The sequence below is a fragment of the Macrobrachium rosenbergii genome, chromosome 42, assembly GCF_040412425.1.
Source record: "Macrobrachium rosenbergii isolate ZJJX-2024 chromosome 42, ASM4041242v1, whole genome shotgun sequence".
NCBI classification, from domain to species: domain Eukaryota; kingdom Metazoa; phylum Arthropoda; class Malacostraca; order Decapoda; family Palaemonidae; genus Macrobrachium; species Macrobrachium rosenbergii.
Window position 1 is genome coordinate 34,808,603 of NC_089782.1, and position 14,277 is coordinate 34,822,879.

The window sequence follows — 14,277 nt, forward strand, 5'->3', positions numbered from 1 at the left end:
GGGGGGGAGATAGGGAGGGAAGGATTTGGAAAGAGGGGGTGGGGGGGAGAGGGTGGAAGGAGAAGGAAAGGGGAAAGAGAGAAAGAGCGAGGGTAGATAAGGGGAATGTTGTTGGAGTAGAATGAGTTGGGGAGGAGGGGGGCGGGGGGTTGCTGGCGGTAGGTGAAACCCAAGTGTTGCTGCGGTTCGTGTGAGAGAGAGAGAGAGAGAGAGAGAGAGAGAGAGAGAGAGAGAGAGAGAGAGAGAGAGAGAGAGAAGAGAATAACTTGTAAATGGTTTCCAAGTGTTGCTGCGGTTCGTGAGAGAGAGAGAGAGAGAGAGAGAGAGAGAGAGAGAGAGAGAGAGAGAGAGAGAGAGAGAGAGAGAGAGAGAAATTACGAAAAAGTTCATATAGGAAGGGTGGTGTGTCGGCGGAAAGAGGGAAAGAGAGAGATAGTGTATAAATGGGGAAAAATGAGAGAGAGAGATAGAGAGAGAGAGAGAGAGAGAGAGAGAGAGAGAGAGAGAGAGAGAGAGGCTATAGCCTATATGGGGAAAAATGAGAAACAGAAATTGGGCTTGGGTAGGAGAAGAGAGAGAGAGAGAGAGAGAGAGAGAGAGAGAGAGAGAGAGAGAGAGAGAGAGAGTACATGGGTAAAAACGAGAAACAAATAGACACAGAGAAGAAAGATAAGAGGGAGAAAGGGAAGGGAGCGAATAAAAGGGGAACAAACAATAGCCCCTGATGGAATATAATATAAAAGTAATTGGGAGTCAATGCAGGGAGTTCGGAAAATGGTGAGAGGGAAAGTCTTCAATGAAGGAAATGAAAAGATGAGGCAAAACAATGAAAGTCGATTATCACACACCGAATCGGAGAGAGAGAGAGAGAGAGAGAGAGAGAGAGAGAGAGAGAGAGAGAGAGAGAGAGTTTGTATGGGGCCGAGATTCGAGAGGCGAAGATTTGAATCGATTTTGGTTCAAGCATTCATTAGGGATAATGTTATATATATATATATATATATATATATATATATATATATATATATATATATATATATATATATATATATCTATATATTATAATGTCACGATGCGTATCAAGTACCTGGTTATTACACAACTAATCTCAAGATTCAAAAATATACCTCACTTCAGCCAGATACCTGAACTCCCATAACAATTATTACGTCTGAGTACTCTGAAGGTAACAGTGATCCCTTAGGAAAATCTTAGTAAATGAAATCAAGTATGCAATGTTAAATTATACCAAGAAACATTTAAAATGTTACGTAAATAAATGTTACATCACAAACATAAAAATTGTGAAAATATAAAGAGATTGTAAATAGAAAAACACACAAAAATACACAAAAGATTTATCAATAATGATTTCACTCGTTCAAAATTTCCTAACTTATCATACCTCATGGTGTTAATAAGTAAAACTCACGTTACCTTACACAAAACTCAGTTTTTACCAGGCTAAAACTAAATAACTTTGCTAAATTCAGATCTCAAAAGTTAATGCTAATACGTGACTACAAAACACTACGTTAAAAATAATCTCTTTCTAAGAACGAGAGAGAGAGAGGCAACCAAATGGACTGGTCTCAGAAATCAGAATGAAACAAATTTTAGAATTCCAGTAACACGTAAAACAATTACATGATGTCATTAAAGCATTTTGGGTACGAGATACAAAAGTTCTAGAAGCAGGGAAGTGACGTCATTAAAGCATTTTGGGTGCGAGATACAATGGAGAAGCTTCTAGAAGGAAAATGACGTCATCCTAGCAAAACGTTTTGAATGCAGTCTTACAAAACATGACGTAATTGATCAAGACACGTATTTTTTCTCTCAGAGTGGCGTACGTGACTCGACCAACGCATGTAACAACATGAAATCACTCGTTTTGAGCCCGTATGGGACGAATCGGCATTTGTTATCCCAAACCTGTCATCACTAACCCAAAACAAAGCGCTCTCTCTCCTATCTCAACTGATGACAATTGAAATGAAACAAGTCCTTGGTGGACACACACCTGTTCACATACTACACTTTTATCAAGAAAGATATTCGTTCTAAACTACGTTACTATTAAAATTATATTACCAATTCTAAATTACGCTATTAAGTTATTCAATCATTAGTTCTTTTGAGATCTGATGCCAAACTAAATATGACACTGTAACGATCATTATCATTACACACAACACATGAAAAAAAGTAAATATGTCAAAATTATAGGAGGATATACGTATTACAAGGCAACATCATGAAAATATGTATATATATATATATATATATATATATATATATATATATATATATATATATGTATATATATATACATATATATATATATATATATATATATATATATATATATATATATATATATATATATATATATATATATGTATGTATTATTCATGTATGTATGTAATTACCCATCCACATTACAAACCACGAAAATAAAAGACAATAAAACATCAGGCCCCTATTCATAGCGAAACAAAACGACAGCTAAATTTTCATCACCACCACCACCACCACCAAGCCACCACATTTCTCTGAATAAATCATCACCACCTCCGATATCTGTACAGAAGTGTTGCGCCGACAATGGTGGCCGAAAGAGAGAGAGAGAGAGAGAGAGAGAGAGAGAGAGAGAGAGAGAGAGAGAGAGAGAGAGAGATTCCTCCACCGCCATAAAATTTGTCTCCGTGATGGGTTAGTGCCGTCATTGCACCTCATAGTAAGTCGTGGTGCACTGTAGGCATTACTTAGGGTCCTTTGCAGCGTCTCATCGACCCCTAGCTGCAACCCCTTCCATTCCTCTTACTGTACCTCCGTTCATATTCTCTTTCTTTCTAGCAATTGATTCATAGTGCAACTGCTTTGAGGTTTTCCTCCTGTTACACCTTTCAGACCTTCTGACTGCCAGTTTCCCTTTCAGCGCTGAGTGACCTCATAGGCCCCAGCGCTTGGCCTTTGGCCTAAACTCTGTATTCTATTCTGTTCTGTCCCATGAAGTGTTTGTGGGTTGCGCGGTACATTTATTCATTTATTCAGGGCTCATGAAATGTTGGTGGGGATTCGGTGCAGCAGGAAGACTTCCTGCATACCGTTTGTGTGTGTGTGTGTGTGTCTGTATGTATGTGTTTACTCTTGTGTGTATGTATGTATGTATGTATGTATGTGTGTGTGTGTGTGTGTCTTTGAGAAAGAGAGGTATATTTCCAAAGGTATATTTCATTTTCTTCAGAGTGATTTCGCGAATTATTTAGGGCACAGAGAATAATAGAAGCTTTAAAAAATAGAGAGAGAGAGAGAGAGAGAGAGAGAGAGAGAGAGAGAGAGAGAGAGAGAGAGAGAGAGAGAGAGAGGGTTTGAAAATAGGACTTTTATGTATAAAGTAGAAAATGGAGTCTTAGTGTACGTAACAAGACAGGAGAGAGAGAGAGAGAGAGAGAGAGAGAGAGAGAGAGAGAGAGAGAGAGAGAGAGAGTTTGAAAATAAGAATTTAATGTCCAAAGTAGACACTGAAATATTAATTTAACAAGAGAGAGATAGTTTGAAAACAAAAATTTAATGAGAAAGTAGACACTGGAGTATTAATTTAACAAGTCTAAAGTAGAGAGAGAGAGAGAGAGAGAGAGAGAGAGAGAGAGAGAGAGAGAGAGAGAGAGAGAGAGAGAGCAATAAAGAAGCTGGGAGGATACGCAAGCGTCCAAGGTGACTCGTACCATTTAAATTCCCAGAGGTCAGCGCAGGAAGAGAGAGCACGTTCTTAGGGAACCTTCGATGGATGTGGACGTAAAACTAACGATCCGTTCATTTTATTGGCGGTCAGTAAGAAAAGCATGTTAAGTCCTCCTCCTCCTCCTCCTCCTCCTCCTCCTCCTCCTCCTCCTCCTCCTCCTCCTCAATCACTTGTTTTCGTGCCAATGACCTCTTGTGTCATTATGAGGCCATGTCGATATAAACCAATCATTCAGTCGATCTAAATGCTGCATTCTCTCATTTTTTTATTTCAGTACGAGGAAGGAATCCGCCAATACTAGTTATTCGAAAGAATATTTCTTTAATAATAGATAATATATTCGTTAGCTTAGTTTAAGCTGACCCTTTGCTTGCACGGGGTCTTTGAACGGTGACCAACAGATATACAATTGGTGAAAATATGGCGCATAAATTGATAAGAATATGGTGAATAACATATGTAGTTATCATAATTGTTGTTTTATCGAGATTGTCAGGTTTTCACTGTTATATAATCGTAAATAACAATGATTTGAGACAGAAAATTGATATGATTTCACCCATCAATTCATTTAAATGTCTGGTAATGATCATTATTTTTTAAAAATCAGAATATTTGCTCCATCGCCGAAAATTGAAACGGGGTTCGAAAATTTGTCTATATTTCTTATGGGATTTTTGAAAAACATGAAAATGGACTATTGAATTGAATACAGAATTTAGACCTAAGGCCAAGCACTGGGACCTATAAGGTCATTCAGCCCTGAAACGGGAATTGACAGTAAAAGGTCTGAAAGGCGTAACAGGAGGAAAACCTCAAAGCAGTTGCACTAGGAATCAATTGTTAGGAGAGAGTTGAGGAAAGTAAGATGGAAGTGAGGGAATATGAAAGGAGGTACAGTAAAATTTAAGGAGGGGGGATGACGATTCCCACGAGACGCCGATTAATTTGGTGAACTGTAGGCATTACTTAAGGTTCTTTGCAGCGTCCCTTCGGCCCCTAGCTACTGCAACCCCTTTCGTTCCCTTTTACTGTACCTCCATTCATATTCTCTTTCTTCCATCTTACTTTCCTCAACCCTCTCCTAACAATTGATTCATGGCGCAATTGCGAGGTTTTCCTCCTGATACGCCTTTCAACCCTTTTTACTGTCAGTTTCCGTATCAGCGCTGAATGACCTCATAGGTCCCAACGCTTGGCCTGAACTCTATAGTTTATTTGGTAGGTCCCGTCCGGAGAGAAGAGATCGTATTCAAGACAAAACGAGTAAAAAGTGCGCCGAAGTTTCTTCGGCCCAATCGAGTTTTCTGTATATCGTATAAACAAGGCCACCGAAAATAGATCTATCTTTCGGTGGTCTCGGTATAATGCTGTATGAGCCGCGGCCCACGACACTTTAACCACTACCCGGTAGTGGCCTAACCTATATCGTTGCCAGAAGCACGATTATGGCTAAATTTAACCTTAAATAACATGAAATCTACTGAGGCTAGAGGGCTGCAATTTTGTATGTTTCATGATTGGAGGGTGGATGATCAACATACCAATTTGCAGCCCTGCAGCCTCAGTAGTTTTAAAGATCTGAGTGCGGACAGAAAAAGTGCGGACGGACGGACAGACAAAGCCAGCACGATAGTTTTCTTTTACAGAAAACTAAAAAGTTACAAAGAAGGTATTCGGGATGAATGCTGATAAGTGTGAATGAAGAAGTCTTGAGGAAAATAAGAGTTTGTGGAAAAGTCTGAAGGTGTGAATGGAAAGATCCTTGGAGAATTCCTGTAAAGGTCCTTGGTGATTAGGAAAGTACTTGGGAGAAATATCAGTGACCATTATCATGAAAGTCATGGAAAGAATTAATTAAGTTTGAAGAATTTAATGGTTTTTGAGGTTTTCGATGCTGTGATACGCAAGTTTTTTTTTATGAAATTCTGATATGATTTATTTTTCATATATAAAATTAAATTTTTTTATCCAGTGCCTTGTCAGAGCTGTATAGCATTATTATTATTATTATTATTATTATTATTATTATTATTATTATTATTATTATTATTATTATATACCTTTCGTTAGCTTGTGCCTTGCCATAGCTACACTATTATTATTATTATTATTATTATTATTATTATTATTATTATTATTATTATTATTATTATTATTATTATTATTATTACTGAGAGAGAATTGCCTGACCTTATCGAAATTCTTTTATAATTCTACCAAGATAAATATTAAACAGAAAATCTCTTATTCCTCAATTGAACATCACAAATAACCGAATATACATTTTAATAAACATTCCCCCCCCCTCTCTATTTGCAGCTCTCCTACCGGATCATCAGCGGCAACAAGGCCGGATTAGTGGAAGTCGATCCGGAATCCGGTGCCATCACCCTCTCTCCCTCTCTCAACACCAACGTTCCGATTCACGCCACCATGGAAATCTCCGTATCAGGTAAGGTGCCGTACGCGTTTGTTTTCCGTTATCTTACAGGTATGGTACATGATTTTTTATTTTCTGTACGTGTATGAGTCTGTATCATACAGGTAGAAGGTTTAATTTTTCATACATGTTTGTTTCTGTATCATACAGGTATAAGGTTTTATTTTTCATACATTTTTGTTTCCGTATCATACAGGTATAAGGTTTTATTTTTTATCTGCATGTTTTTCTGTATTATACAGGTATGAGGTTTTATTTTTCATACATGTTTGTTTTTGTATGGTACAGGTACAAGGTTTTATCTTCCATACATGTTTTTCAGTATCATACAGGTATGGTATCTGAGCTTTTTACTTACCATACACGTTTGTTCCTGCATCATACAGGTGCACGGTTTTATTTTTCATACATTTTTTTTTTTGTATCATACAGGTATAGTATCTGAATTTTTAAATTTTTCTCATCAGTTGATAAGAGGAATCGAGTAGGTTCTCGAAAGCTCTCGTCTAAATATATTTTTAATTATATATATATATATATATATATATATATATATATATATATATATATATATATATATATATATATATATATATATATATATATATATATATTTATATATACATCATCCTGGATTTCTTCATACATTTATATATGTGTACTATATATGTATATTGTATTTTTAGTGACATCATGCTGGATTTCTTACCATTTTAGTGACTTATTATTATTATTATTATTATTATTATTATTATTATTATTATTATTATTATTATTATTGATCATCTACAGCCTAATGTCTTTGTCTACTCGGCGACATTCTCTAGAATCGTTGCGTAGAATTTACCGGAATTTATGACTGGCGTCGCATGTCCATGAATGTATAATTAGCCGGGTTGACATTACTAATTCATTGAGTATCGATTAAGTATCGTCTGCGTTCTGTGGCGATAATTGCGTAGCGAGAATAAGTGCTTTTTTTAAAATTGTTATTTATTTGATGTACTCTTTCGCAGCCTTCATTGGTTTTAATTCCAGTTATTGCTTTTGGTGTGGTATAGTGGTTGAGAAATTACAGCGTCAGTGGAGTGGAATTGGCGCTGTTTTTTTATTCTCTCTCTCTCTCTCTCTCTCTCTCTCTCTCTCTCTCTCTCTCTCTGTGTGTAAATGGCTATGACGCAGTATTTGAGAAATTACAAAATCTCAGTCAAAGTGGGTTTGGCTCTCTCTCTCTCTCTCTCTCTCTGACGTAGTAGATGAAGAAATACACATCTCAGTCAAGTGGAATTGGCGCTTTTATTCCTCTCTCTCTCTCTCTCTCTCTCTCTCTCTCTCTGAGCTCTCTCTCTCTGACCGTCAAATCTCAGTCAAGTGGAATTGGCGCTGAATTGGCTCTCTCTCTCTCTCTCTCTCTCTCTCTTGTAGCTGATGAAATACAAATCTCAGTCAAGAGGAATTGGCTCTCTCTCTCTCTCTCTGACGTTGTAGCTGATGAAATACAAATCTCAGTCAAGTGGAATTGGCTCTCTCTCTCTCTCTCTCTCTCTCTCTCTCTCTCTCTCTCTAAAATGGTCTTAATCAGACGCAGTATAGATCATCGATATAAATAAAAAGAGTGAATCTTTCCTTTCTTCGTGAATTGCGTACTTAGGGCCCCCTGAAAGCGCGATTGCACCCCGAAACGTTTTTTTTTTTTTTTTTTTTCTGGGCATAAAGCATGTCGGAAGGTATTTGGTAATCATGGGTTCATGCTTATTTTATTTGCACTAAAAGAATTTTTACTACAGGTTTCTCTTGAGCAAATTGAAATAACGTGAATGTGAAGCCGAGAAAATAGTATGATAGGTTGGATAGAGTGGGGTCGTTGGGTGCGGTTGGGATATCGGGGTGGGGAGTGGGTGTCTTGGTTTGAATTGGCCGGGTACCCCATCTGATGGAAGACCCTGAGCGGTGGTTGGTGGGGAGAACGCAAGTGAAATTAAGTGCTAACCATCACGCTACTCGCGTAGTTATTTTGACAGAAAATTCGGCTGGGTTTTATGCGTTGCTTTTATGGTTCCTTCTGTTCCGTGGCTTACGGAACTTCTGGAGTTCGTGCGGAGAATTTTTGTTGCGTAATAAATTTGAGGATGATTTATCGTTTTTGTGTTGCTATGCATATGGAAAAATTATTAAAATGTATATTTTTTTACTTTCTTAAGTGTGTTTGGTTGCGCGAAGTATATTGACTTATAAAATATGAAAACAGTTACGTAGCTACAGTCGGAAGTTTAGTCGTTTGCTTTGTTCCGTAAACTGTGAGGCTCCTTGTCATAGAGCATTAATTATGCATCAAAAGAAAGCACCTTTACCCCTTTCTGGTAAGTGGTCCGGTGTGAAGCATGGTGATAGTATTAAGGGCTCTCTCTCTCTCTCTCTCTCTCTCTCTCTCTCTCTCTCTCTCTCTCTCTCTCTCTAGGAAACTGTGAAGATCCCTGTTACAGGGCTTTTAATTATACATCAAAAGGATGCATTTTTTTTTTACCCCATTTTCTTGTAAGTTTTACAGAGCGCTTTAATGAAGGGATGAAATTTAGGCCTTTTTTTTTTTTTTAATTTTCGGTTCCTTCGGTATCGTCTCATTATTATTAATCTTCAAACATTAGTTTCGGTTTTTTCATATTTTGAGTGGATGCGGCTGTCACTTTTACTCTGTCATTTTTTTATGATTTTTTTTTATTATTTTTTATGTTTTATTGTCTCACAGATGTGATTTTCCAATCCTGGTTAGTGTTTGAGAAGAAAAATGGGATTTTTTAGTGATGATATTTTTTTTAAATATATAATTTTAGGCTTCAGGAAATTCGTGTGCTGACAGAATAGATGAATATAATTTTTGATAGTTATTTTAATATCACTCTTAGTTTTTTAGTTTTCGGTAAAAGAAAAATATTGTGACGGCTTTGTCTGTCCATCCGAACTTTTTCTGTCCGTACTTTTTCTGTCCGCCCTCAGATCTTAAAAACTACTGAGGCTAGAGGGCTGCAAATTGGTATGTTGATCATCCACCCTCCAGTCATCAAACATACCAAATTGCAGCCCTCTAGCCTCCGTAATTTTAATTTTATTCAAGGTTAAAGTTAGCCATAATCGTACTTCTGGCACCGCTATAGGTACCAACAACACAGACCACCACCGGACCGTGGCTAAAAGTTTCATGGGTTGCGCCTCATACAGCATTATACGCTGTACAGAAAACTCACTTGCTTCGAAGAAACTTTGGTGCATTTTATACTTTTTTTTGTAACACATTATAAGTTGTTATACATCAACAAGTTATTGTTACCTCGTTCTGATACCTCGGACGAGGGTTCGAATCGCGGCCGGACATCAGAATATCTTCATTTCTTTCTTCGTTTGGATCTAGGCTTGGTAGGACAGACGTTTTTAAAGTTTGATGAACTCGAGAAGTTAGTTGAGCATTGTAGATATTAAAAATGAGATATACTTATGTATGTGTGTATATTATTCTCTTAATATTTTTTTGGAGTGAATTTTTCTATTATGGTAACTGATATAAAGTTATTGGTAAACCTCAGACTTGAATCTTATCCTTTTTTGGATAAGATTCCATTTGCAGCTTCGATATCTCTCCTTAACTAACCATTATTTTGTTGGTCCCATTTATCTCGAAGTTGCTTTGAATTCATTCGTTACATCTTCCGTTGACTTTATTCTTTATTCTTCACCCCCTTTGGACTTTGACTTTCGAAGTGTCTTTCACACGTCGTTATCCTTTTCCTCTATTCACTTTCCTTTGTGTCTGGACAGTGGTGTTATTTTTTTTTTTTAACTCTTCCTTCTTCCTATTTTCGTTATTTTAATCCGCATGTCCGTCGATCTTTACTTGACTTATTATCCTTTCGTCTACTCTACGTTGTCTTAATCCATCCGTCTTTCTTGTGTCTTAACTGCTCTTTCAATTTTCCAGTTGTCATGAGCTCTCTCTCTCTCTCTCTCTCTCTCTCTCTCTCTCTCTCTCTCTCTCTCTCTCTCTCTCATCATCTCTCTCTCTCTCTCTCTCTCTGGTTCCCAACCCCTAGTCATCAATGTTTTTAAACCCCCCACCTTCTTGATCGTCTTGTTACTCCGTGTTTTTCAACTTCCTTCCTCCTAACGGTCTCTTAAACCCCATCCGTCTCTCTCTCTCTCTCTCTCTCTCTCTCTCTCTCTCTCTCTCTCTCTCTCTCTCTCTTTCTCCCCAGTCATCAGTGTTTTCTAAATCCCCATCAGTTTCTCTCTCTCTCTCTCTCTCTCTCTCTCTCTCTCTCTGGTTCCCAACCCCAGTCATCAATGTTTTCCAAACCCCCATCCACCTTCTTGCACTCCGTGTTTTTAGCAATCTCTCTCTCTCTCTCTCTCTCTCTCTCTCCAGTTTCCTAACCCCAGTCATCAATGTTTTCTTAACCCCAATCTACCTTCTTCCACGCCCTGTTTTTATCATCTCTCTCTCTCTCTCTCTCTCTCTCTCTCTCTCTCTCTCTCTCTCTCTCTCTCTCTCTTCCTTCCTTCCTTCCTCAGCCTGGTCGTAAAGTCTCCGTGAGAATCATGTTTCCGATGAGGAGTTTTTCAGGCGACCTGCGAGTTAGGTTCCCTTGTGTGTGTGTGTGTGTGTGTGTGTGTGTGTGTCCCAAGAAGTCTCGTTGCAAATTATTGCAAATTGGTTGCATTCCTTTTCAGCGGGTAGGGCGGGCACTGGCAACGGCAGCCCCTTGAGTTAATGGTGTTCGCGCGAGATATTATTTTTCGCGTATTTTATTATCGACGTTTCGATTCGCCGTGATTCGAATGAATTCACGTCAGATTTATTATAGTTTTCTCATTATAGATTCGGTCGTGGAGGCGGGGCAGGCTGGATGGGGCTATTGATAAGTTTTACTTTTTTAGGGGCATAACGGTTTGATGTGTTATACTTTTTGGGGACATAAAGTATTGATAAGTTTACTTTTTGCCATAACTTTTTGATAAGATGTATTTTTGGGGGCATAAAGTATTGGAAAGTTATACTTTTTTCTGGCGTAAGGTTTTGATAACTTATACATTTTTGGGGCATAAGGTTTTGATGTGTTATACTTTTTGGGGGTATGAAGTATTGATAAGTTTACTTTTTGGCATAAGTTTTTGGTAAGATATATTTTTGGGGGGCATAAAGTATTGAAAGTTATACTTTTTCTGGCGTAAAACTGATAAGTTATACATTTTTGGGGCATAGGTTTTTGATATGTTATACTTTTTGGGGGGACATGAAATATTGATAAGTTTAATTTTGGCATGAGTTTTTGATAAGATATATTTTTGGGGGGCATAAAGTTGAAAACATACTTTTTTTGGCATGAGATTTTGGTAAGTTATACTTTTTTGGCATAAACTATTCATATGTTATACTTTTTGGGGGCATAAAGTATTGACAAGTTATACCTATTTCGACATATTGATAAGTTATATACACTTTTTTTTGGAATATATTGATAAGTTATAGTCTTTTGGGGGGCAAGAAATTCGATATTTATATTCGTGTCATTTTCATCATAGATTTTTTGTCTCTGGACCTGATCGACTTCCAATATATTTCGTAATACATTAATAAATTTTCTTTTTCCTCGAAATTCGTTGTGGACCCAAACAAGGAAATCTGGTTTATTGGTTTATTTCCCTAATCATATTGCATGAAGTCGGACCAGGTCTGACAAATTAAAAAAAGTAAATTTGTATAAAATAAATTTGTATTTTCTGGACATCACAAATTCCAATGCAGATCTTTGCATTTGAAACTGTATTCTGCTGTAATACATCACCACAATATAATATCCTAGTGATGTATTATGCAACTCTATTGAGCATCAACTGATTTATGAATAAGTCTCCCGTTTGTTATTGAAACTTAAACAAGTGTGCTTGGTTTAGATTTAAACCAAACGAACTTGTTTTGGTTCAGACTAAACCGTTTCTATGCTCGAAGTCTGCCCGTACGTGTAATGGGGTATTAAAGGGATAAAGAGGCCTGATGAGTACCTCTGGACTCTGACCTACCAACGAGATAAGCTTACTCAACCTTAGCCGTTTCATGCACCTTAACAAAAGGCTTATCAACAACGCCTCTCTCTCTCTCTCTCTCTCTCTCTCTCTCTCTCTCTCTCTCTCTCTCTCTCTCTCTCTCTCTCTCTCTCAGTGCACATAACCAAACATTAGTAGTGATTTTTACTTGTGTATCGTGTTCTTAAGACTCAATAACTTTTCCGTATTCATTAACATTATCCCTGCAACTTTCCCCACCTACCCACATTCACCCTTGAAAACTTTCCCCTGCCTTCCCTAGTTTTCCCCCAGCTTCCTGTGCTTTATCCCTACAAGTTTCCCCTCCTAGGCACTTTCACCCATAGGGACTTTTCCCTACTTTCCTCCTTTCTCCCTAGTTTCTTTTACCCATAGGGACTTTTCCATACTTTCACCCATCTCTTCCCTCCCTAGTTTCCTGTACTTTGTCCCTATAAGTTTCCCCTCCTACATGCTTTCACCCATAGGGACTTTTCTCTACCTTCCTCCTTTTCCCCAGCTTCCTGTACTGTATCCCTGTAAGTTTCCCCCCTACGCACTTTCACCCATAGGGACTTTTCCCTGCTTTCCTCCCATTTCCCAGACTTCCTCCTTTTCCTCCCTGAACTCCAGCTAAGTGGAGGCTGGTCTCCCGCAGGCGCGTGGCTGATGCTCTCAAGGGCAGGTAGAAGAAAGCTTTGCAAAACCTGGGAGAAAGTGGTTGATGATGATGAAAAAGGGGCTCTTGGGGTTGAGGGAGGTTGCTTTTGCATGTGCGTTTGTGTATGTCTTTTATAAATTCATGTGTTGTGTCATTGCATGAATGTATGTGAAGGGTTTTATATATATATATATATAGTATGTAGATAGATAGATATTTATTTGTTCATATTTATATAAAGATATGTGTCTATGACCATGCTCCTTGCTACGCCAATTTACGTAAATAATCCACATAAAAATAAAAGTTATGAATATGCCTCTTAATAGAAGTAAAATACAAAATATTTTCCTCTTTGCTCTCATCATTCCACTTATCAAACAAAACAGCGACGAAAATTCTGAACGTTCTCATCATTTTTATAAAATACAAATTAAATGGTTTCAGATAGAAAAAAAACCTAATTCCATGCCAGATTCCGACTCCTGGAATGCGTAAGGTCTCAGCATCCGGAGGAAGCGAGTTAATTGTATTCACAAAAGCTCAGAGGACCGTTAATAAGTGGGGCCTTGACTTAATGATACTTGGCATCTCTCAACGCCGTCGATAATTGTGGGAAGAGTGGTTTAATGGCCAGTTGATTTAACAGAGTTACATTAACGGCGTTGTGAGATGGTTAATGACAGTTAATGGCGGCCGGATAAATCTTGCGAGTATCGGTAAATCGTGAGTTTTGGGGACTGATGTAATGGGCCCCGGATGGCAAATTCCTGTGGTGTTTGCTAGTATTGCACCAGCCCCGGTTGGGTTGGGTTAGTTAGGTTAGGTTAGATTAGATTAGATTGGTAAGTTCTTAGGAATTTGGGGTATGTGAAACATAATGAGATTATTTTCAGTTAAAGTCGATGGTTAGTTTTTAAGACATGGCATCCCGCTTTTTGCAGAGAAAGGTCCCGGTCGCATTTTCCCGAGATGTAACTGAGTACCGGGACCTTTCCTGAAAAAAAAAACGGGACGCCATATCTGAAAAACTAACCACAGAACTTTCTTGAAAATAATCTCATTATGTTACCCACACCCAAATTACCACCGGAAACTAAACTAATCTAACTTAGGGGCACGGCCAAAAAAACCTGTACTGGTACAATACTAGTATACATCTCAGGAATTTGCGTCCCGGTACTCGGTTACATCTCGGGGAAAATGCGTCCCGGATAAATAGAGCGAATTTTTACCTGAGAATCGGTTATGCAGATCTGGAAGGCTGTGGTAGGCTGATTAGTCCGCCTCAGGCCTTGTGGATGGAATTGATCATCAATTTTTCTTTTTATTTTCTTTACTTATTTATTTTAT

General features: G+C 37.9%; 1 protein-coding gene across 2 annotated transcripts in view; it reads left to right on the forward strand.

The window, feature by feature from the left end:
* Positions 1–14,277, forward strand: part of stan (Protocadherin-like wing polarity protein stan) — a 519,872-nt gene that overhangs the window by 36,533 nt on the left and 469,062 nt on the right. For both annotated transcript variants that reach the window (XM_067086095.1, XM_067086096.1), the window contains exon 2: positions 6,071–6,203. In XM_067086095.1, the coding sequence (XP_066942196.1) occupies positions 6,071–6,203 (133 nt within the window). The remainder of the gene's footprint in view (positions 1–6,070; positions 6,204–14,277) is intronic.